Source organism: Schistocerca piceifrons, chromosome 5, assembly GCF_021461385.2.
Source record: "Schistocerca piceifrons isolate TAMUIC-IGC-003096 chromosome 5, iqSchPice1.1, whole genome shotgun sequence".
In the NCBI taxonomy this organism is placed as follows: domain Eukaryota; kingdom Metazoa; phylum Arthropoda; class Insecta; order Orthoptera; family Acrididae; genus Schistocerca; species Schistocerca piceifrons.
Genome location: NC_060142.1, coordinates 43365313 through 43391033, shown reverse-complemented (window position 1 = coordinate 43391033; position 25721 = coordinate 43365313). Strand labels below are relative to the sequence as shown.

The 25721-nt window shown below is 45.0% G+C and overlaps 1 protein-coding gene across 1 annotated transcript in view; it reads right to left on the bottom strand.

The window, feature by feature from the left end:
• Nucleotides 1-25721, bottom strand: part of LOC124798171 (hillarin) — a 544164-nt gene that overhangs the window by 110817 nt on the left and 407626 nt on the right. The window contains exon 2 of the mRNA XM_047261455.1: nucleotides 3403-3519. Coding sequence (XP_047117411.1) covers nucleotides 3403-3519 — 117 coding nt within the window. The remainder of the gene's footprint in view (nucleotides 1-3402; nucleotides 3520-25721) is intronic.

Genomic DNA, 25721 nt, shown 5'->3' with positions numbered 1-25721 from the left:
TTATTAAACGGGAAAAGAATCCTGCACAAAAAAACCTTATAGAGCGTTGCAAAAATATGAATCGCAGACCAGATACTGGCACCGCATGCTGTGCCTACCCCGAACAGGCAGAAGAACGTATGAAGTAGTACAGAGAAATACGGAGGAGGAACTTGCTTATGTGGAAATAACTTAAAATAATTCTATAGCTGAATCAGTTGTTTACTACCTCACTCATCTTGTTGTGCTGCTCTAACTGACAGGAAAATAGAAGCAAGATGAAAACGATGAAAGTAGCGAGCAGAATTCTCAGAAGACGCCGCTTACATTGGAAAACAAGACGATTAGCTCATGGAGGATTGCCATTAGACCATCCCGCTGCCTACAGACCGTAAGGAGGTGAAGAAGAAAACAGCAAGAAAACCTCCGTGCATTACTTGTAATCTAACAGAGATTTTCTTCAAAGCTTCAGCACTGTTGTGGTCTCTTTTGCCAAGACTTCGCTCAAATCCTTTATGCTTCCCATCTCACTAGTTGTAGTTACAGTGAACCGTCAGAAATTACGATTTTTGATGAATGTAAGTGTTTGTTGGACACAAGAAAGCAACTGTCTCTCCAGTTTTCACTTAACAATGAGAGACCTCCACCGATATTTCGCAAGAAGCCTATCAGTGGATGGCGGCGCGTATTCTGTACAATCACTAGTCATTTCTTTCCTTGATCTGTTAGTGAACGAGGTAAGCGAAAAATGAATAACTATACTCCTATCCACGCCCTACCTTATTTTATCTTTCCGAATAATCCCTATGTGAACTATTCGATCTAGAAAATCCATACCACATACAGTTTCTGTCTATATTTGCTCAACATTCCGCTAGCAGACAATCTTCTTTCTTTCAACCATTTCCTTCTAACCATCTGATTATAATTTCAGCATCCTGTCTGAATACTTTGCATGTCCTCTGTTAGGCCGATTTGATAGTGATCACAGAAACATATGCAGTGACGAAGAATTATCAGTACCGTAGTTTAATTTTATCTGATACGTTCACCCTCCCTTCATACAGGTGATTTAATGAGTAGTGCTACTTCATACTACCTCACATTACTGTTCCAAAAAAGTGTATTTAGTAACTCCAGAACATTATAACAACTGCATGATACCGGATTTTTCTTCTATTTACACTCCTGGAAATTGAAATAAGAACACCGTGAATTCATTGTCCCAGGAAGGGGAAACTTTATTGACACATTCCTGGGGTCAGATACATCACATGATCACACTGACAGAACCACAGGCACATAGACACAGGCAACAGAGCATGCACAATGTCGGCACTAGTACAGTGTATATCCACCTTTCGCAGCAATGCAGGCTGCTATTCTCCCATGGAGACGATCGTAGAGATGCTGGATGTAGTCCTGTGGAACGGCTTGCCATGCCATTTCCACCTGGCGCCTCAGTTGGACCAGCGTTCGTGCTGGACGTGCAGACCGCGTGAGACGACGCTTCATCCAGTCCCAAACATGCTCAATGGGGGACAGATCCGGAGATCTTGCTGGCCAGGGTAGTTAACTTACACCTTCTAGAGCACGTTGGGTGGCACGGGATACATGCGGACGTGCATTGTCCTGTTGGAACAGCAAGTTCCCTTGCCGGTCTAGGAATGGTAGAACGATGGGTTCGATGACGGTTTGGATGTACCGTGCACTATTCAGTGTCCCCTCGACGATCACCAGTGGTGTACGGCCAGTGTAGGAGATCGCTCCCCACACCATGATGCCGGGTGTTGGCCCTGTGTGCCTCGGTCGTATGCAGTCCTGATTGTGGCGCTCACCTGCACGGCGCCAAACACGCATACGACCATCATTGGCACCAAGGCAGAAGCGACTCTCATCGCTGAAGACGACACGTCTCCATTCGTCCCTCCATTCACGCCTGTCGCGACACCACTGGAGGCGGGCTGCACGATGTTGGGGCGTGAGCGGAAGACGGCCTAACGGTGTGCGGGACCGTAGCCCAGCTTCATGGAGACGGTTGCGAATGGTCCTCGCCGATACCCCAGGAGCAACAGTGTCCCTAATTTGCTGGGAAGTGGCGGTGCGGTCCCCTACGGCACTGCGTAGGATCCTACGGTCTTGGCGTGCATCCGTGCGTCGCTGCGGTCCGGTCCCAGGTCGACGGGCACGTGCACCTTCCGCCGACCCCTGGCGACAACATCAATGTACTGTGGAGACCTCACGTCCCACGTGTTGAGCAATTCGGCGGTACGTCCACCCGGCCTCCCGCATGCCCACTATACGCCCTCGCTCAAAGTCCGTCAACTGCACATACGGTTCACGTCCACGCTGTCGCGGCATGCTACCAGTGTTAAAGACTGCGATGGAGCTCCGTATGCCACGGCAAACTGGCTGACACTGACGGCGGCGGTGCACAAATGCTGCGCAGCTAGCGCCATTCGACGGCCAACACCGCGGTTCCTGGTGTGTCCGCTGTGCCGTGCGTGTGATCATTGCTTGTACAGCCCTCTCGCAGTGTCCGGAGCAAGTATGGTGGGTCTGACACACCGGTGTCAATGTGTTCTTTTTTCCATTTCCAGGAGTGTATTTGCGTTATATTGTACCTGCCCAGATTTAAAGCGATGTAAAATTCATTGCAATACGTCGAAGCTTTGTCTAGATTTTGCTGATGTTCGTACTTACTGAGCGATGATGTTTCCCTGTAGATTACGGTATTTTTAGTGACCGATCTGAATGTTCTTTGCTCTTTGTATTAAGACGTATAAATCAAGAAATTAAGGTTGAGTACATGTAGTACAGCTTCTGGTAATAGATGATAGATGAACTATTTCGTGCCACAGTTCGTAAGAACTCTACCTTAGTAGACCTTTTCGTTAACCTTTGCTTCACAGACTTTTACTTAAGTAAACATACGGAAAAATGTATATTTTATTAACGTTTGTTCTTTTGTGTTAAAACGATATATGCAGAAAGTAATCAAACCATTAGTTAATTCCAAAATGTGGAATATTGTTGTACGTAAACATGTTTTGCAGCTTCTAGCTATTGTTCTGATTGCTTCTCATAGGTATTTACTTTCGTAATTCCTGCCAACATTTGTTCGAATGATTATTATTTTTTATTGGTAATATGCTAATATAATCCACTGTCACGGCATAAACTTGCAGCTAAAACATTCTACACAGGAACTACCACTATTACAGAGAGGTGACGAGGCCTAAGAACTGTTACTCAATTCAGTTATCAGGCCTGTCTCTGATGGAAGAATTTAAGAATGTTCCTTTCTCTAACACGTGTTAAGTTTTCAGTGCAGGTCTTGAATGCCGTATACACGTGACCAGTAGTGCGTTTCGGCTTTATGGGACAGCAATTCTATTTTTACTTGAATATAAATGAACTTACCCTAAACTCCTCCCGAATCCTCTTGTCTTCCTCTTCCCGCTGGCGGGCAAATTTCCTGTACAGGTCATCCTCTTCTTTGCGGTGCTTCATCTCCAGTTGCGTCTGCTCATCCTTGTCCTGGAAAAATACAACGAAACAATTATTTACTGCCATGTTACTAAAGACTGCAAGAGCTTTTGTTGTGAATTTTCCTTCGATTACGGTGTGGACACTTGTGTAAGGCATACATTTCATACATGATTAAAAATGGCAATTTAAAAAGAAATGCTAAAGAAAGGAAAACAGAAACGCAATATCTACTAAAACAAGTTTGTTTATCTTATTTTCAAAAATCATCGTTATTTTGTCGACCTTCATGATACATTCTAAGCAGTTGGTGTCGATTCCATAATTATTGCTAAACTGCAGCGTCCGCAGCTCGTGGTCGTGCGGTAGCGTTCTCGCTTCCCACGCCCGGGTTCCCGGGTTCGATTCCCGGCGGGGTCAGGGATTTTCTCTGCCTCGTGATGACTGGGTGTTGTGTGATGTCCTTAGGTTAGTTAGGTTTAAGTAGTTCTAAGTTCTAGGGGACTGATGACCATAGCTGTTAAGTCCCATAGTGCTCAGAGCCATTTGAACCATTTTTTTAAGCTGCAGCAGTAAGACTCGGTGACTTTTTATTACAAGGAAACTTCTACCTCTGCGCCCATTCAGGGATATTTAAACAGATAAATAATATGCCAGATCCTATGTACAGCTGCTTATGTTTCCTGTCAAAAGTTCGTTGTAGATTTCTTCAGGGATCGGCTCCGAATGTATTTAAGCATAAATCTCTCAGATATCTCCTTCAAAACCATTTTTCTTTTACATGAATCATCGATGCGTGTTGATTGTGATCACTTTGTTTCCTGAAATGTGCTAAGTTTAAGGATCGGAATGCATACTGTAAAATCACGAGTTTAAAATAAAAGCAACATATCAACAAACGCACAAAATCAGAACCTACAAGGCAACTGTGAAGAACCTGGCATTATTTGGGGCGGAGACGATAAAGCTAGGAAAAATAAAACTGTGAGTAACAGGAAAAGAAAAGAATAAAATCCTTTCGAAGTCACTAGGGCCAAACAAGGAGGTGAAAGGTGGGAACAAAGATAAAGGGGAAAGTAGTATTGGAATCCGACGACAATATCACAAGGAATCATACTCACAAGGACAAGATGGAGTTGACTAGAAATACCAGAAGAGCTCGGAAGACAATATTTAGGACGAGAAAGACAGTGGGAACACAACGGGTTGTTGAACTGAGAACGAACTGATCTGAGATGGCAATTAAGAAAAGGACAACTGGAAGAATAAGTACACACTAACTTATATAGTACCGATAAGTGCCACAGAATGGGATAAGAACACACAGAGGAACATCAATGGAGTAGACCAAGAAAGAGAACATTGAAGGTCTCAGAAGAAGAGCGGGGGAGAACAAGGAAGAGGGTGAAGAGGTCATGAAAGAAGAGCTAACCCATTCTATGAACGAATCTGCAGTCCTACAGTGGTCATAACAAAGGGAAAGTAAGAGTAAGAAGAAAAAGAAGGGAATGGGTATGGAATAGTTCAGAAAACTGAGTGGATTAATTCACGATTGCCAGGCAAACATTAATAATGGCAGATCAACTGAAATTCAACTTTCTACCCATTTACAGCATTATTACGGAGACTTAACAAGGTCGGAAGGTATCTATTCAATACATTTTGTTTGAAAAGGTACAGTGAATAGAGACATTAACTTGAGAGCGCAATTAAATGTCGGAATTCTAAAATTATGTGTATTCGAGAGCATGTGGAAGTGTGCTATATTAGCTGTACCGGTAGTAAATTTTCCTTTGCAGTCATGTTGATTAGAATGTATCTTCATAAAGAACTTGTTTGATCTATGTGATACAGCGGCAACAAAACCTTATTGAAAGGTACTGTTGCAGTGACAAAATATGTACACTTCATTTCAGCTTATTTAGATCTATTCTCATCACTAAAAAATTAGTATGTTGCGCATCCAGACAACATACCGTCTGACCTACTTTTTTGCTCCTCGTAAAATTGTCACAACAGTGATCTAATTTTGAATGCCAACACTTCTGAAAAATAAGTTATTTGTTTCACCAAATATCTTGACGTATCCCGGAATCTATTGTCGAAGAGTTGCCTGAATGGATTGCTGACAACGCAAGCCATTCCTGAAGAGAAGGAACAGCGGATCAAATAAGGATCCACAAAGCGAACGCTTCCCACGACTCAACGATGACGCAGCCGCAACTCAACCGCTAACACCGTTATATGCGTCCCTTAGAGACAATGCAACCACTGTGTCTTCGTTCTATTGTTTCTAAAAGATAATTTCGTCTCCTTGAGTGTTCATCCTAAAGGAAGTTAATTAGCTGTATGTGTGAAAGGTTTTATATTTTCCCCGCCGTCAGAACCAGTCGCTGAAAGCGTCCTGTCAATCAACGTAAACCTTTTTTAGTAGCGGCTAACGTGTATTCCGAATCTGTTTCCTCATAACATTTATGTAATAGTTCATTTATGTAACAGTTCCGCGAACAGACTGACGCCGCAGCCACGGTGAGCAGTAAAAAAGGAAAGGAAGGCAAATGTCATATATGTCAGGATCAAAATATGGCGATGAGTAACGTAAGCAACTATATTAGGTCAACTCTAATCACATTCGATATTTTCAAACTTCCCATTTCGAAATGAATCCGTCCGAAAGTTGCGTCAGTTCGAATGCGAAGGGAGCAATGACCTGTTGCATCCATGTTTATTCGTGGAGTCGTGATCTTTACAAATCCATGTTCCCTGTGTTAAAATGCTCTCTCAGCGAATATGACACGATTTATGATAGCTGCCTATAACGACAGCCATGACAGCGAAACACAACGTGGTAGCCTACATACTCTGGTTATACTGTGAAAGCGGATCAAGGGGTCGTGGATTTTTGGAGGCTTTGGTGCAAGATGAAAAGGCACTAGAAGACATGCTGTTCGAACAAATCTGTGACGCCGGCCGAAGTGGCCGTGCGGTTAAAGGCGCTGCAGTCTGGCACCGCAAGACCGCTACGGTCGCAGGTTCGAATCCTGCCTCGGGCATGGATGTTTGTGATGTCCTTAGGTTAGTTAAGTTTAAGTAGTTCTAAGTTCTAGGGGACTAATGACCTCAGCAGTTGAGTCCCATAGTGCTCAGAGCCATTTGAACCAAATCTGTGACGTGACGGTTACCGAATAATTTTCGGGACTGAGCAAGGCATCATTCTAGTGTTTGGTTTTCCCAACTACGCCTCTTTGACCAAATAGACTTTAGCCTTTAGCCCCCCCTCCCCCCCCCCCCCCCCCCCCGTAGCTGAGTAGTCAGCGCGACGGAATTTCAATCCCAAGGGCCCGGGTTCGATTCCCGGGCGGGTCGTAGATTTTCTCCGCTCAGGGACTGGGTGTTGTATTGACCTAATCATCATCATTTCATCCCCATCGACGCGCAAGTCGCCGAAGTGACCTCTTTTCGACATCTGCCTTTGGGTCTCATCCTGTCTATCGTTCCGTAATGTTCGCGTTGCCATTGCGTTCAACCTGTCGCAGCTATGGTCTTCTTGCACTCTTCTACCTATATTACCAAAGGACTACAACGGTGCAAGAACATAGTTGCAGCTTCCTATCTAACGACTCACAGAGGCAAGAAAAATTTTATTTTCAACATTCCGTATAATTATTTAGAGAATTTCAAAATGTAAAATACTGTTATAATCTACTCATTACGACATATAATCTTACGTTACAGGTTTCAGTTAATAACTGAAGTATTACAATTACAAACTGTATATTTATTGAGACAGTTAAGGGAGGCTAACTGATCGACGCGCAAATAACGCAGAATATATTCTTCGAACATTTGAGAACGAGAACACTTAGCGACTTCCAGCAAAGTACATGTAATTTGAAACTTAGTTTATTACTTCTTTACTATAAATCTACTCGCAACACAATTTACAGACCATATATACGCGTATCGCTGAATACGCTTACAAAATTATAGCGTTGTACGACGCATAGTTCTGGAGATAAACACTGAGATGTGTGTTCAACCATAACGCTTTTACATGCTTAACGTTATGTATTTAACAGATTAACTCATTTCTAAAGTAATCAGACGTTTCGAGCTGTTTTATACACGAGCGTTCGATTCATTAAAGAATCGAGGGTGGGGAGTTACTGCTTAAAATCTCAAATAAAGAAGAAAAAAAGGAAATATTAAGGGTAACATTTCGTCAACATCGAGGTGGTAACAGACGGGGAGCAAATTTAGATTAGAGTAGGCTGCGGAAGGAAATCAGTTTTCTTCAATTCAAAGGAATCATTCCTGCATTTGGATTAGCCTTTTTAAGGAAACCACGCAAACGGTAAAACGGGATGTGGACGGATGGAAATTTGAATTCCGGTCCCATCGAACGCGAGTGCAGTGTCTTAACCACTGCCCTGGAATGTTCCACCAGGTGTCCTCATAAAAACTGACGTTTCTTCCCGCCGGCTGACACCTTCTTCTGGGCGGCTGTCTACCACCGTTATGTAAAACACCGCCTGGCTCCCCTCTGATACCACTTAGATGAGTGACGAAATCGTCTCGGGATATGAGCCGAATAACAACGCCGTCCTGACGCAACGTTTCCATGTTTTTCTTACCCGTCACACATCGGAGAACCTATAATATTACATTTCATTTATTGAGTCGAGTTATATACTTCACATAACCATTTGGATCTTCAAAGCAATTATAGAGAAAAAAGTGTGTTAATTTACGGGTTCCTCTCTCTGTCCTGACATATACTATACGGGGAAAAAAAGAAAAAAACGCACCACGAAGGAATATGCGAATAGGACGTAAATTATAGATGTGATGTACATGTAGAGGCAAACAAATGATTACAATTTCAGAAAAGTTCGATATTTTATTCAAGAGAAAGAGCTTCACAAATTGAGCAAGTCAATAACCCGTTGACCTACCTCTGGCCCTTATGCAAGCATTTATTCGGCTTGGCATTGATGGATACAGTTCTCGGATGTCCTCCTGAGGGGTATGGTGCCAAATTTTGTCCAACTGGTACCTTAGATCGTCAAAATCTCGAGCTGGTTGGAGGGCCCTGCCCATAATGCTCCAATTTCACTGACATCGATATGTTGTAGTTCCATGGAACATATTTTGTGTTCAGACATAATGACCTTTCTAGACTCTGAGAAGCTCATCTGCAGAAATCAGCACGGTTTTAGGAAACAGCGGTCATGCGAGACACAGGTGACTCTCTTTGTGCGTGATATACAACAGGCTCGAGATACCGGCTCCCAGGTTGAGGCCATATTTCTCGACTTTCGAAAGGCGTTCGACTCAGTTCCGCACTGTCGCTTGCTACAAAAAGTGAGCGCCTACGGTCTATCCGATGACATATGCGGTTGAATAGAAAGTTTTCTAACAGACAGGGTGCCTGAACGGGGTGCCTTCAACAGAAACAAGCGTAACTTCAGGTGTGCCCCAGGGCAGCGTAATAAGTCCGCTGGTTTTTACGAATTACATAAACGATCTGGTTGATGGTATTGACAGCGGCCTTAGACTATTTGCCGATGATGCTGTAGTTTACAGGAGAGTTGTGAACAAATCAATGAGGATTTGCAAAAAATAAATGCGTGGTGTAATGACTGGCAGTTATCTCTCAATGTTAGTAAGTGTAACCTACTGCGTATAACAAGGCGAAAATCCCCATTAATATGTGAGTACAAAATAAATGCCCAGTCTTTGGAAGCGGTAACGTCCATCAAGTTTCTGGGTGTGACTATTCGAAATGATCTCAAATGGAATGATCAAGTAACGGGTAAGGCAGACTCTAGATTGCGGTTTATTGGTACTCGTAGAATCCTGAAGCGAGGCAGTCCTTCAACAAACGAAATTGTTTACAATACGTTAGTTCGTCAAGTCTTAGAGTATTGTTCGTCTGTAATGGGACCCTTACCAGTTGAGTCTCATTCAAGAGACTGAAAAGGTCGAAAGAAGAGCGGCAAGATTCGTCACTGGTACATTTAGCCAACGCGATAGGATTCCAAATCTCATAGAAAGTTTGAAGTGGGACACACTTGCAGATAGACAGCTCGCTAAACAGAAGGGGCTGCTCACTAAATTCCGATATCCGCTCTTCATCGAGCATGTAGAGCATATATTATTATCACAAAGTCTCAAATCGCGTAATGATCACCATTCAAAGATAAGGGAAATTAGAGCTCGTACTGAGGCGTTCAGACAGTCGCTCTTACCTCGCGCGGTCCGCGAGTGAAACAGAGGAGGGGAAATATGACTTTGGCGCGAATTGAGCCCTCCGCCACACACCGCTTGGTGGCTAGCGGAGTATATATGTAGAAGTAGATTTAGATGTAGAAACGTTCTCAATTGGGGAGAGATGCGGCGACCTTGCTGGCTAAGGTGGGATTTGGCAAGCACGAAGACAGGCAGTAGAAACTCGCGCCATGTGCGGGCAGGCACTATCTTGCTGAAATATAAGCTGAGGATGGCTTCTCATGAATGGCAACAAAACGGGGCGTTGGATATCGCCGACGTACCGCTGTGCTGTAAGGGTGCCGCGGGTGACACCCAAAGGGGTCCAGCTATGAAATGAAACGACACTCCAGACCGTAACTACTGGTTGTCGGGCCGTATGGCGGGCGCCAGTCACGTGATATCCCACCGCTGACAGGGGCGTTTCCGGTCAAGTCTTCGGAGGTGATCCGGGCTTAATTCGAAGCGGGACTCATCGCTGAAGACAATTCTACTCCAGTCGATGAGATTTCAGGCCGAATGCGCCCGACACCACCGCATACTGGCTTGTTGGTGTACAGAGGTCAACTGTAGTCGGCTGTGAGCTCAGGCCACCTTCCTCGCGGTGAGTGAAGCACGAGTTTCACGTCAGATCGATAATAATGATGAATCAGGGGCTTGAAGTGCCTGCCTGTGGCGACTGCTCGGTCCTCTCGTTCTGTCGGTCCTCCAGGCCGACTGTTTCCTCCTTGACGCTGTGCTCTGCCATAGTTCACCCATTCCTGCCAACATCGTCGCATTGTGGCGTCGCTCTTATTCAAATGACGAGCGATTCGCCGATTACTCGAACCGAGTTAGCCCAACTACACATCCTCTCTCAGTCGCTGACATCTGCGTATATTGTTCACGCGTCTGTCTGCAAGGTGCAGTTACTGCCCAGCTGAGTACGGGGAATAAAATTCGCAAAGGTTTTATGCCCTGGTTATCGACGTGTCCCCTACTTACTATCTTTGGCAGCTGTGCACTGAAACTGCACTGCTGCGTCACACATTCATCCATCGGTCGCCAGAAGTTTCCACTTTTGCCTTCTCCGTCGATACCTACATGAACAGCGATTTGCAACCAATTTGCGTAACTCCCTCGTCGTGAATTCTTTGTTCTTTTTTTTTATATTTCATACTTCATCTCTTAAGGCAGAGATATTGTTCTCTATGACGGCGTTTATTCTCCCGTCGACGACGAGGTTATTATAAACGGAGTATATAGGGGAAGAACAAGGAAGGAAATTGCCAGTGCCCCTTTGTAGAAATCCCCCTGGCATTCGCCTTAACGATTTAGGAAAATCACGGTAAACATAGATTTGGATGCCCGGACCGGGATTTCGGTGCTCACGTGATTCCATGAAATCCCGTAGTGTTAAAGCAGCAAGGTTTACACGTCGTGGCCTATTTCGAACCCATGTGGGGTCTAATTCTAGAGAAAGACGCGTCGCGCTTTTATATGTAATAACACATCTAGTGATTGGAGACAGTTTGTTATTTTTATGTACTTCAAGTTAAAAAGTATATATTTCCACTTTTCATTTCATCTTTGGTTTAGAGGTGCGAAGACAGGTTAAAAATCTATCTCCCTAGTTAAAACTTATGTACTTACTTACAAACAAGCACTGGAATAGGCTAATAAGAGATCATAAATCACTGCAGTAACAATACGCTAACTTGGAAATTTAGAGTTATTTGCGCGAGTGTCAATCTTCAAATGCGAGCGTACAAAGCAGGATAACCTGTTTCCTCCACACAATTGCTAGATCACGACTGGTACGTGCACCTAATGAGTTTTATTTTTTACTAGGGAAATTACAGCCTCGGCATGAAGCGTTGGCGCAATTTAGCGTTAAACTGAACTAAAAGAACGAACAAGAAACGCGATGTTTCGTAATCAGCGAATCAGGTAATTTCGTACCAGCTGTATGAGCCTTTCAATGACAACATCCTTGTTTGCGAGGATAATATTCTACAATGTCCCCTTGTCGGTAGACGATTATCATCTCTGATGGCTTCACACTACGTTGACTATCTGATCTCAACTATCCGGACACGCAATGTAATGTGGAAATGACCTCCAGATGTCATGAGAGGCGGGGTTGGCAGTATAAAAGGAGGAGGGTAGTGTTGCGTTGTCAGTATGTAAGTATGCTGTTTAGGTTTTTATGTTGGTAACGCCACGTAGTGCTCTGTATGAAAATCGCCGACTGCGCTGTGTGCAGTCTGTGGCTGGTTGGACTCATTGTTGGAATATTCGCTTGTGCAGTGTTGGGCATTTGGATGTGACCAGCACGTAGCGTTGGCCAGTTGGAGGTGAGCCGTCAACAGTGGTGGATGTGGGGAGAGAGATGCCAGAGTTTTGAGAGGTTACTATGAGCGGACGATATGGACGTGCGTCCGTCAGAAAAAGGAAATTTGTAAAACTAGATGTCATGATGTCATGAGATTATATACTTTAGAACACTATTAAGGTAAATACATTGTTTGTTCTGTATCAAAATCTTTCATTTGCTAACTATGCCTATCACTAGTTAGTGCCTTCTGTAGTTAGAATCTTTTATTTAGCCTGCATTATTGGCGTTCGCTGTATTGCAGTAGTTCGAGTAACGAAAATTTTTGGGGCGTAAGTGATTCATGAAAGGTGTAGGTTATTGTTAGTCAGGGGCATTCTTTTGTAGGGGTTATTTAAAGTCGGATTGCGTTGCGCTAAAAATATTGTGTGTTAGTTTAGTGATGATCAGTATAAGTAAAAATAGAGAACTGTCTGAGTACGTTCAGTTTTGCTCAGCTGTTTCAGTATCAAGTGACGTAGATGTTTACCAGCACAGTCATTCTTTACATTCAAAGGGGAAGTTTCAAGTAGAGAAGCAGTATAATAGCAGAACTAGTCCTTCAGGAGAGCTCAGTGACTTCACACATGGACGATTCATTGGTTGTACCGAATAACAAATCCATCAGGGACATCTTAACCCAGCTAAAGCTGCTCAAAGCGACTGCTGGTGATGCGGCTGTGAAGTGGAAACGAGAGAACAACCGCAGCTACTCCATGACCAGGCAGACCTCATGTTCTGATGAACTGACGAACAAGGACAGTCGAGCAAGGGTGCTTGTAAAAAATTGCATGAGGTCAGCGGAAGGAACCAATCGTGAGTTCCAAAGTGCTATAAGCGGTCCAGGTAGCACAGTGACGGGTGTGTAGGGAGTTAAAAACAATGGGGTGCAGTGGTGGAGCAGCTCCTCATAAGCCAAACATTACTGTATTCAGTGCTAAGTGACGCTCAACGTCCGCAGCTCGTGGTCTTGCCGTAGCGTTCTCGCTTCCTGCGCACGGGGTCCCGGGTTCGATTCCCGGCGGGTTCAGGGATTTTCTCTACCTCGTGATGACTGGGTTTGTTCTTCATCAACGTTTCATCATCATTGATTAGCAAGCCGCCGAAGTGGCGTCAACTAAAAAGGACTTGAGCGGTTCCAGGCGCTACAGTCTAGAACCGCGCGACCGCTACGGTCGCAGATTCGAATCCTGCCTAGGGCATGGATGTGAGTGATGTCCTTAGGTTAGTTAGGTTTAAGTAGTTTTACGTTCTAGGAGACTGATGACCTGAGAAGTTAAGTCCCAGAGTGCTCAGAACCATTTTGACGCTCAACGTGGTGCAAGGAACGACGCACTGGACAGTGGGTGACTGGAAAGGAGTGGAACGAAGAATCACGTGATACTCTGTATCGGTTCGTTGGAAGGGTTTGCGTTTCGCCAGTGCTAAAGACAGTTACCTACCATCATATGTAGTGCCAGCAGTGAAGTACGGAGGAGAAAGTGTTAGGTTATGTGGATGTTTTTCGTGGTTAGGGTGTGGTCCCCCTACTGCGCTTAAAAAAACGGGGGAGGATATGAACACATAGTACAGCATTGTGTAGTGCGCAGAGGAGCGGTTCGGAGACGATGATTGATTTTATCAGTATTAAAATGCACCAGGTTATAAAAAATCATATGTGAGGCAACGGTTTTTGAACTATAACATTGCTGGATTGGACTAGTCTGCTTCGAGTCCCGACCTGAACCCAATGGAATGCCTCTGGGATGAGTTAGGACGTCAACTTCGCTTCAGACGCCAGCATCCAACATCACTACCTTCTCTGATTTCGACTCTTGAGAAAATATGTGCTGCCAACCTCAACAAACATCGCATTTAAAGTGCCCCAGCAAGTTTGAAATCCAGAGTAGGTTGATTGGTTGGTTGATTTGGGGGAGGGAGCCAAACAGCGAGGTTATCGGTCCCATCGGAGTAGGGAAAAATGGGGAAGGAAATCGGCCGCGCCCTTTCAAAGGAACCATCCCGGCATTTGCCTGAAGCGATTTAGGGAAATCGGGAAAAACGTAAATCATGATGGACGGACGCGTGATTGAACCGTCGTCCTCCCGAATGCGAGTCCACTGTGCCACCTCGCTCGATGCCTCGAGTAGACAGAACGAATAGTAATGTCCACTAACAGGTGTCGGTAGAGTTGCGAAACTGCCGTAGACTATCATAAGTAGCTTTGGTCAGCTAAGGTCGTACCCACGTTACCTATATGTTCGGTGTGTTGCATACCTATCCGAAGTTACCTTATAACGATCGCTTTCTTCACGTATGCGGCTAGTGACTTATTAGATTCCATTGAAAACCGGAAGCAGTGAACTATGTAGAAACCGACTGAGGATGTGTAAAGTGCCTGGTAACCTACGGAGCATTTTTGTTCTTCACAGTTATCCGCCTGTTACTTCAAAGTAAACATATTTGCAGCAAAATTAAAATTATCAATGTTTAACTCGGATTTCATTTGTTAGTAGTTGATTTGCAATGTTAAAGGGGCGGGTGTTGTAAAAACAAAGAAACAATACAAATTTTTTTTACATACGGCCAGACAACGCAATTTCCTCAAAAAAAAGTTGAAGAAAAAAAAACGCGAAACAAAATTATATGAAACATCGCTTCACTTCGTCAACCTCACATTGACCAGCCAGAACATTATGACCACCTAACTACTATCGACATAAACCCGTCCAGGCGATAGCAGCGTCACCTGGCGAGGAACGACTGCTAGTCAGACACACGCACGGTGCATGTAGTATTAGTGAGCGTGCTGTCCGTGTGTAGAATGGGGAAGGCGCGCGGTCTATCTGAGTTTGACCGAGGACGGACTGTGTTGGGCTGGAAGTTCGGCACCAGCATTTCAGAAAGTGCACGACTTGTCGGGTGTTCGAGGAGTGCTGTGGTAAGTGTCTTCAACACATGGCGAAACCAAGGTGAAAGCACGTCCCAGACGTTGCGAGGTTGGGCGGACACCCCTCATTACACATGTCGAAAGTCGTAGGCTCGGCAGACTGGTAAAACAGAACAGGCGGCGAATAGTGGCGGAGCTGACGTCAGACTTCAATGCTGGGCGGAGTGCAAGTGCGTCTGAACACACAGTGCACCGAACATTCCTAACGATGGGCCTCCGCTGTCGACGGCCAATGCATGTGCTGATGTTAAAACCACTACATCGGCAACCACGACTGAAATGGGCACGTGACCATAGGCTCCGGACGTTGGCGCAGTGGCAGAGCGTTGCATGGTCTGATGAATCGCGATACCTTCTTCGTGATGCCGATTGGAGGTCGCTGCCGATTGGAGGTCGCGAAACCGTCGTCTTCGAGGGGAACTGCTCCTTGATACCTGTACTGTGGGTCGGAGACAAGCTGGCGGCATCTCCATTATGCCGTGGGGTACATTCATGTGGGCACCTATGGGTGCAGCGATGCTCGTGGAAGGCATCATGACAGCCGAAGAGTATCGTACACTGTTTGCAGTCCTCGTACACACCCTCATGAGGGTTTCCCGACGGCAGTGGCATTTTTCAGTAAGATAATGCGCCACGTCACAAGGCCAAGAGTATGATGGAGTGGTTCGAGGAAGACAGTGACGAGTTTCAATTGATCTGCTGACTCCCCTACCCGCCAGATCTGTACCCGATCGAACACGTCTCGCATGTGACTGAAAGTGACGCCTCCTCCCCTCCACGGAATTTATTGGATTTAGGTAAACTGTGTGTAGAGATGTGATGCCAACTTCCCCCAGCGAGCTGCCAAGGGCTCACTGCTTTCATGGCACGACACGTCGCCGCTGTTATCCGTGGCAGAGGCAGAACTACCAGTTTTTAGGTAGGTTCTCATAACGTTCCGACTGATCAGTGCACCTAAAACATTTCTGTTACTCATAAACAACTTTCGCATTTATCAATAGTAATAGGAAACTCTTGCCTTTGATCATGATGAAGAATGTTCCATTGAGCACAAAATAACAATAATATTATATACATTTGTTATGTTTGTGCATGTAAACTGTACTTACATCAAAAGCAACTGTTTTGATTACGTAAAATCGCAGAAGTTACGTGATCAAATAATCTTTATTACTTATAAAATTGCCGGCCGGTGTGGCCGTGCGGTTAAAGGCGCTTCAGTCTGGAACCGCGTGACCGTTACGGTCGCAGGTTCGAATCCTGCCTCGGGCATGGATGTGTGTGATGTCCGTAGGTTAGTTAGGTTTAATTAGTTCTAACTTCTAGGCGACTGATGACCTCAGAAGTTAAGTCGCATAGTGGTCAGAGCCATTTGAACCAGCCACTTATAAAATGCAATTTACACTGTGTGAAGATACGAAATGCACAATGTACTAACTCTGAATGATGTGTGGTTCTTGTTATATGCAAAACAAACTAGCAAACAAAAAGGCAAGGAGAAGTCGTCGGCTCGTAATTTATCTCTTACACATTCATTTATCCTTCTTTCCCTGCCAATGCTACCTGTAGTACCGATAATCCTACCATTTACTACGTCTTTCATGTGGTGTAAAATAACCACCGAACCCTAGTTTTCGTAGAGCGAAAATCTCGGTGTCGGGATCGTTTTGATCAGATGTATTAGCTTCACTGACATGGACAGGTTGGTGCACAAGAGGAAGCCGTGGCAGGCCGCATCAAACCAGCAGACGACTCAAAAAAGCCAAATGGTTCAGTTTCGCAGCCATTTCAACTCATTATAGCAGTAAGTCATAATGTGGCTACATCGCCGGCCTGTGTGGCCGAGCGGTTCTAGGCGCTTCAGTCCGGAACCGCGCTGCTGCTACGGTCGCAGGTTCGAATCCTGCCTCTGCCATGGATGTGTGTGATATCCTTAGGTTAGTTACGTTTAAGTAGTTCTAAGGGACTGATGACCTCAGATATTAAGTCCCATAGCGCTTAGGGCCATTTGAACCATTTGTGGCTACATCCTCACTGTGCGGCTGAGGATGCTACTGCGCAACCGCAATCTGTCTGCAGCAGAAAGTGTTATGTTTCAACCAATAGGGCGGTTCGTTTAGAGAGGCGGCTCTCCTGGGAGCACAGGTGAGGAGCGCAGCGCGTTGCGCTGTACAGCCAGCAGTCTGGCTAGCTAGCCAGGCCCATGTGGGGCGACCTTGCCGGGACGTTCACACTGCCGCGCGGCGCAAGGCGCAGCCGGCGGGCCACTTAGGCCCGTTTTACACGAGCGGTTTTCCTGTCAAAATCGACTACCCGCCCTTACTATAGTATTTAGGGGAGAGGGTGGCGGTAGACCGGGCGACATGGAGTATTTTTAATATCCGAAGAAGTCATAAGACAGGACCAGTTGCGACCCTGTTGAAAACCTGCCTAATACCGACTTTTAAATCACTTTCTTGAGAGAAAAAACGCCTTACTACAGAGGCGGGGGGGGGGGGGGGGGAGGGGGGGGGGCTGTCCTCCACCTTGTCCTCTGGGCTCGGGCGCCGGTGATTCGAATTTCGTGAGCCTTTCGTGCCTGCGTGTAAATAAACAGTCAACCACGTCACGAGTGTATATATGACGTTAATGATCTATACATTGTCCCGAGTGTAGGATTCTAAACTTCCGACTATGCTGTGCGCTGCGCATGCGCAGAAACTGGAGGGTACTGTGCCGCCGGAAGTTAACATGTTTTGGCCGAGCTCACTCATATTATAGAGGGTGTCCACAAACTCTCGGTACATCGCGAATTCTAATAAATAATAATAAAGCTCATTTTAGTCACATTAGAGTCAATAAATAGTATTTTCAACATGATCTCCGTGCTTTTCAATGCATAATTTGATGCGCTTTGCAAGATTAAGGGGAATTCGATGGAACAGGTCTGAATTGCCGTCGATTTTAGCACACTGACTGGTAATGCGGTCTGTCAGGTTGTTTAAATTTGTAACCTTCACAGAGGAAACTTTCTCTTTCAGCGTAACCCAGTAAAAGAAATCAAACGGAGAAAGGTTTGGGGAACGAGGGGACGACTCCACATCACCTCTTCTCTCAATACGGTGAGGAAAATTGTCGCTCAACCAATCTCAAACAGCTGCAGCAAAATGGGCTGGGGGCACCATCCTGCTGAAATCATCTTCACGTCCGTCACCCTGGTGCTCAATTTGAGGCATCAATTTGTCTCTCAGATTGTTCAGATGAGGCTCACCCGTTACATGTTCATCAAAGAAGAGAGGTTCTAGCACATTAGCTTTCCACAAACCACACTACACTGTCAGCTTTTGGCAGCACTGCTGTTTGGATGGACTCATTAATTTATTAATATTCATTAACATTTATAGGATATACAATATTTTTTAGAATTTATTAGCGTTGCCTATGTACACAGACTTGTGGACATCCTGTATTTTGTGTTTTCGTGTTGTCTCCACTTTTATTGTCTTGTGTGCTTTGTTTTTTTCTGAGACAGGAGAAAATTGGACTACATTTTGATATTTTTTCTAACAGTGTTCTCCGACAAGAGATGAAATATCTGAAAGCAAAAAGGTATTATCGTTTTACAAAGAAAAAGCCTCTGCACAACGCATAAATGATAGGGTAGGTCGATAAAAATGATTTGAACTGTGAAAATGCCAGAATTATTTGAAGAGGAAAATAAGTTCCGATGTTATTTGGCTCTTAGCAAGAAAACAAAACACAGAGGATAAAGTAAAAAGCCACTGACTATTACGTTCTGCATGTTGCGTTCAATGTGACTGCTAGTTATATTTTCTAGGGTAAATAAATGTATATTATTTGAAATGTGTGGACACCATTTTTTCTATTCTTTCAGTTCTCAGGAGTGTAGATAATTCATCACACTACCTTTGACAACAACATCCACTATGAATTTTGCTTTGGTCACTAATCAACTCTATTATCAGTGGCTGTTCCTACATTTCGTTACTATATTTCTATTTTTTTATGTATACCTCGCGTTCACCGTTCAGCATCTCGACTGCACAGCAGTTGTCATAACACACACGAGTTTGCCGGTCGGTGTGACCGAGCGGTTCTAGGCGCTTCAGTCAGGAATCGTGCGACTCCTACGGTCGCAGGTTCGAATCCTGCCTCGGGTTCAAAAAAAAAAATGGTTCAAATGGCTCTGAGCACTATGGTACTTAACATCTGTGGTCATCAGTCCCCTAGAACTTGGAACTACTTAAACCTAAGTAACCTAAGGACATCACACACATCCATGCCCGAGGCAGGATTCGAACCTGCGACCGTAGCGGTCACGCGGTTCCAGACTGAAGCGCCTAGAACCGCACGGCCACACCAGCCGGCCCTGCCTCGGGCATGGAGGTGTTTGATGTCCTTAGGTTAGTTAGGTTTAAGTAATTCTAAGTTCTAGGAGACCGATGACCTCAGATGTTGAGTCCCATAGTGCTCAGAGCCATTTGAACACTCGAGTTTGGCGCTGACGTGTGAAATAGACTGACCATTCGAGACAGACGAGATCGCGAGATTAGGCAGCGCAGTTAAAACGCCAGGGGTGCTGCTGTAGCCGCGTTTGTCTCGAGTAGCCAACTGAACCAAGAAAGTCGGCAGTGTAAAAGCGGCCTCGCCCTACCCTAGTCTCCGCTCTTCTCTCCTTCTCAGACTCATGTCAACAAAGCGGCTGTGGATACCAGTGGAAGACGAGCAATCATATCTAAGAGTCATGTTCGATCCAGCTTAGGAAACATGTTGGGCCGACGGACCTCGAAAGCCAATCAACGGTAGCCCCGTAGTTAGGGAATGAGCGCAGGGGAGGACATGCAGGAATCGCCGTGCTACGTCTGCATCTACTTCAGTACTCCGCAAGTGTATGGCGGAGGGTGCTATTGGTACGGCTAACTGATCCTCTCTTTCCCTGTTCCATTCGCGGACAGTTCGTGGGAGGAATGATTGTCGACAACCCTCTCTATTAGCCGTAACTTCTTGAGTTTTCTCGTTCTGGTCGTTTTGCGCCACGTGTGTGGGAAAAGTTAACGTGTTGTCCGACACTTGCTTCCCCATCTAGGCAAGGTCATAGTGGACGTGCTTTGTCGTTTGCCTTACTCGCCGCGCTGGATTAGCCGAGCGGTCTTAGGCGCTGCAGTCATGGACTGTGCGGCTGGTGCCGGCGGAGGTTCGAGTCCTCCCTCGGGCATGGGTGTGTGTGTTTCTCCTTAGGATAATTCAGGTTAAATAGTGTGTAAGCTTAGGGACTGATGACCTTAGCAGTTCAGTCCGATAAGATTTCACACACATTTGAACATTTTTTTGCCTTTCTCCGGCTTGTTATACAGTGTCGGTGTCAGGTATGGATGATTGTGATGGGTGCTTACAGATTGTAGTGTTGAGTTTTTGTTGTCGTAGATGAAAGGAAGTGAGAGGGTGAAACACTCTGCCGGTACACAGCCTACTTCTCTCGAAGACCACCAAGGGGGGCTGTCGAGACACTGTCGAGAGGTTTGGAATTTAATCGCAAAGAGTGGTGATCAGGAAACTTTAAGCCACCACGACTCCTCGCCTTTCCGGCCAAATACTGGTAGCCACCTCACAGCAATGCGTCAGCGACCTCGGCTACGGAGGCATTACATTAAGCAAATATCTAAGGAAAGGAAACCTCTGATCTCGCTCAGTGCTGTTAATTTACACTGATATTGTTCTCCAACGGTGTTCGCAAATATGTATCCGTGAGGGCGCAAAAATCTAAATCTCCTGTTTTTGGTATACGGATGTTTTTGGATAGGGTATTGTTAAAGCAAACACGGAAAAAAAGAGCTTCAACCCTAAGATGATTGTAACTGGTTCAGTGAATGTGAGAACTAAATTTGGCATGACCTACACAGAAAGTATTGTTTCTCGCACGACTGATAGGTACCCACTCAATGTTTGTTATTCTCTGATGCATTATTTGAGATTTAGAAAGTAATATCTGGAGATATTTGTCCGGAATCTGCCCTTGTGCGGAAGTGAAACGCGGATAATAAGCAGTTCAGACAAGAAGAGGGTAGAAGCCTCTAAAATGTGGTGCTACAGAACAACTCTGGACATTAGATTAGTGGATCGAATAAATGAAATAGGCACTAGTGAATCGAACTGAGGAAAAAATTTATGGCAGTAATTGACTAGAGGAAGGAACCAGTAGATATACCGATCCTCTTTTAGTGTCCATTTACAAATACCTTAATGTGCGCAATAAAACGCGCGCTAAAGCGAACGGAAAAAATCAAGTTTGGCTCGACGCACTGACAGCAAGCTACCACGGCGTCGAGTGCTGCGTAATATTCCGTGGCAGTGAACAACACCAAAACAAGGAAAAGGTTTTGTGGGTGAAAAAATGGTTGAAGGAACGCGAGGAGAGGAGAAGACATTTCTTCTAAACTAACCTATTTGCGAGGACGAATAGTCGTTTCGAAATTATTTGGGGATAAGCGAGGATAATTATCGAATGCTACGACGCCTTACCACCCTGTGCAACAGAAATTAACGAAGCAGTGCAATGTGATGAAAGCAGTTGCTTCTTCCGAGAAGCTATCGGGTACCCTACGACTACTGGGTCGCAGTGTGTATGTGTGTGTGTGTGGGGGGGGGGGGGGTGGAAAGGAGGAGAGAGAGAAAATGAAAATAGTTTTGATATGAAGGGGTGGGGGGGGGGGAGGGAGAGGAAGGGAGGGAGGGGGAGAGAGGGAGGGAGGGAGAGAGAGAGGGAGAGAGAGAGAGAGAGAGAGAGAAATAAAAACACTTTTGATGTGTAAACACACTATCAAAAAATGTTCAAATGTGTGTGAAATCTTATCTAAGGTCATCAGTCCCTAAGCTTACACGCTACTTCACCTAAGTCATCTTAAGGACAAACACACACACCCATGCCCGCGGGAGGACTCGAACCTCTGCCGGGCCCAGCCTAAACACACTATCAGCACCACTTCACTTCGAGTTCTCAGTGATATGTTTGTCTCGGCAGTACTGTGGTCGCAGAGTTTTTCTTCTTCTTTTTAATGTCGTCCATTGTTGTCTGCGACCTATTTTCTTATAATGTACAGCACATTTCGTTTAGTACTGTATACGTACGTCTGTAATAATCGGATTTTTGACCTCAAAAAAGCCAGCTTACGTTCATATTGTTCGATTAAAACACTCACATGTTCTTTGCACCAAATCACCACATTCAACCACCTTCGTTCTCGAAATCACCTTGTCGGCACACCGCGAGAGGTGCGAAGTGCACGCCTGCAGACCTCTTCATCGTTTGAAAGCTCAGCGGCATTCCTGCGACGTCGTACCCGCTTCCACGCACCTATGTACATTTCTGTTCCGTGCAACATGCAGTAGCAGTTTGGGGGTGGCGAGTTTAGACAGTCCGCGCAGCTCCGCGGACTCGTGCGCAAAAGGAAGGTCTACATAAACATTTAAGATGACCCACCGTAACAGTAGTAATAACGGTCGCTTCCTGTCAAATCTGAGTGAGTGAATGAGCCTGCTATTGAGGCCTGGCTATCGTTCTCTGGCCCAGCGGCAACGGCTGGTACGGTAGTGGCTACCCCGGACAGCAGCGCGCCGTTATAACGGGCGATGATTAACGCCACGGCGTACAGCGCGGGCCGCCACCGCCTACTAAATATTAACCGCACCTTGCTCCCGCCACATACCGGCTCCTGCAGGAACCAACTTCTAGCAGGCAGTGCTCTCTGACAAGAAACAAGATTTAACAAAGATATACCAAATCCAGAGGGGCAAACATTTTTTTCTGATGCTCTGGAGTGAGCTTGCTTTGAAATGTCCGCACCAGTTCAGCCTTCGCTAACTGCGCTCCTCGCACTTGTTTCTGTCACCAGAGCGCTACATTCGCATAAGGGGAAAGACGTAAAATGCACGAAAGCCATCAATGGCAGATAGGTACACTACCCATGTCGAGATAATCATCCATTTTGCACGCGTAGACAGATTTTGTAATATTGTCTAGGGGTTCATATCTATTTCGGGGACGAATTGCGCCGTAAATAAATTGGCTACGATTGCATGATTGCAAGTCAAATACCGGCACTGTATATACCCTGCCAATTTTTCCAAATTGGAAATGACATTATGCAACACCGTAAGTAATGTTCGATCGGTTTCGGTCAATGACCCTTTTCGAACACCTGTACAAAACGTCACGATTACAGAAAAACCTGAGGCGAAAAGGATGTTTCAGAATTATAGTAAAAATACAAGCAATACTTAAAATTTGGCTTAAGAGCAGGAGTGAAACATATAAGTAAGTAATGCTTGTATCATTACAACTATTTTGAAACATTCTTTTCACCTCAAATATTTCTGCACTTACGACGTTTTACATAGCACGGGCTGGATACTGGGCTTTGAACGAAATGGCTCGCACATTAGAGAATAGTCAGTGCAACGAAAAACCAGAAAAGGTTGCAAACTTCACTTTTTTTATTCACTCGATGACTAGATTCGGGCCGGGGCCCATTGTCAAATCATCATAACGCAGGCAAAATTCTGTTTCCGAAAATGCAGAAACCACATCAAAAATGTGAAAACGACCCGTTATAGCGCATCCGCCACGCTGAACGCTCGTGAGCAGCTTATGGTGTTATACAACGTCATTTCTACAGCTTAGTAAAGCTGTAGAACACAATCAACAAAAATGTTCCCAATTTCGATCACCGCTGCTCCACTACCAGCTCGCCTTGAATTTAACCAGAAAAAAATCTGGATCTTATCTCGAACAGCCTCAGAGTCCCGCACAAGTCGAGATTATCACATGAAGAGTACCATCTCAATTGGAGAATCGTGGAGATCAAATTGAAGGAACTATGCTGCCATTCACCTGACTAAGGGAATTTGTCGGTACGCCACTCCTATGTCTGGGAAGCTAGGAGGTAATCTTGCCCTGAGAAGTTCGAGAAACATTAGGGCACCGAATAGCCACAATGTACTCACACTATTCTCCAACTGTGCTAAAGAATTCGTCTCAAAGTAAGAAATAAAATATATTAGAGACACATATGTGCCTTTGAATGATCCTCTAAACGTAAAGCAATTAGGAGTGCCGATTGACAACGTAAAGTTCAATGTTTCACTGAGAATTTTTGAGCACTAGAGGTCAATTCTGCAGACTATATACTCTCCTGTTGTGTGATCTTGACATATTTCTATCGTCTGTGTCCGAAGATGTAACAAATGGTTCAAATGGCTCGCAGCACTATAGGACTTAACATCTGAGGTCATCAGTCCCCAAGAACTTAGAACTACTTAAACCTAACTAACCTAAGGACACCACACACATCCATGCCCGAGACAGGATTCGAATCTGCGACCGTAGCAGCAGCGCGGTTCCGGACTGAAGCGGCTATAACTGCTCGGCCACCGCAGCGGCGAAGATGTAACAAAATTACAAAAATTTTTCAGTGTCAGAATTTATTCAATAGGAAACCCTCCAAATATCAGGAAAGAAAATGTCCACTCTTAATCGGCACCTCATTTGCTCCAAATGATTTCGAGCATCATTCAAAGACGCGTCAAATGTTTAACATATTTCTTAATTTTAGACAAATCATCTCACAAAACATTAGATCTTTTCTCTTTTTTTTCATTTTCAAGTTTTGTTCTGAAAGCTGTTCTGGAAATGTCGAACTTTGTTCGAAGGAAGGCGTTTTAGAAATGAAATACCACACCAATGCTTTGTAGGAAAGATACGTACCTCTGGATGAGACTATCTTGTTGGCATCTCATTTGCTTTCGTAGCGCCTTCTGCTCTCCAAAATGTCCTAATTGTTAAAATGGCTGCCTTAGAATAAATGTTATAGGAATGTAACTTTTTAAGCGCAGAAGTCTGTGCTTTGAAGAGATGAAATGTTTGACACTTCGTTTACGTAGGTACCAGCAGCTGTTCGTGAAATATTCCAATTTTCCCTCAGATCACTGAGCCTTTCTTAATTACCTTGATTACTTGCAAAGCAAGTAAACATCTTTTTGGTAAACTAGACCTCACACTGGTCAATTTAACACTCCATTTGTCCATTTCCCATTCTTCATTTGGCTATGAAAATTCGGTAAAGAAGCCTTTGTCTAATTTATTGGGAGTCAACGGCCTTGCCGCAGTGGATACACCGGTTCCCGTGAGATCACCGAAGTTAAGCACTGTCGGGCGTGGCCGGCGCTTCGATGGGTGACCATCCAGCCGCCATGCGCTGTTGCCATTTTTCGGGTTGCACTCAGCCTCGTGATGCCAATTGAGGAGCTACTCGACCGAATAGTAGCGGCTCCGGTCAAAGAAAACCATCATAACGACCGGGAGAGCGGTGTGCTGACCACACGCCCCTCCTATCCGCATCCTTCACTGAGGATGATACGGCGGTCGGATGGTCCCGATGGGCCACTTGTGGCCTGAAGACGGAGTGCTATGTTTTCGTGACAGACATTTGACTAAAGATAAGCTCGCGTAAAGACGAGATTTTGATCTAAATGTCCCACAGGCATGGAAAGACTGGCGTATCCGTTTTGGTATCGCTCGGTCACGGTATTGACGGCGTTGACTCCATTTCCGCCAGTATGTGCGTATCTGTACGACGAATATCTATGAAAACAAGAATGGCCTCCACTTTTTTCCACGTCGCAAAACGAGCGAATGTTTCGCTCTCG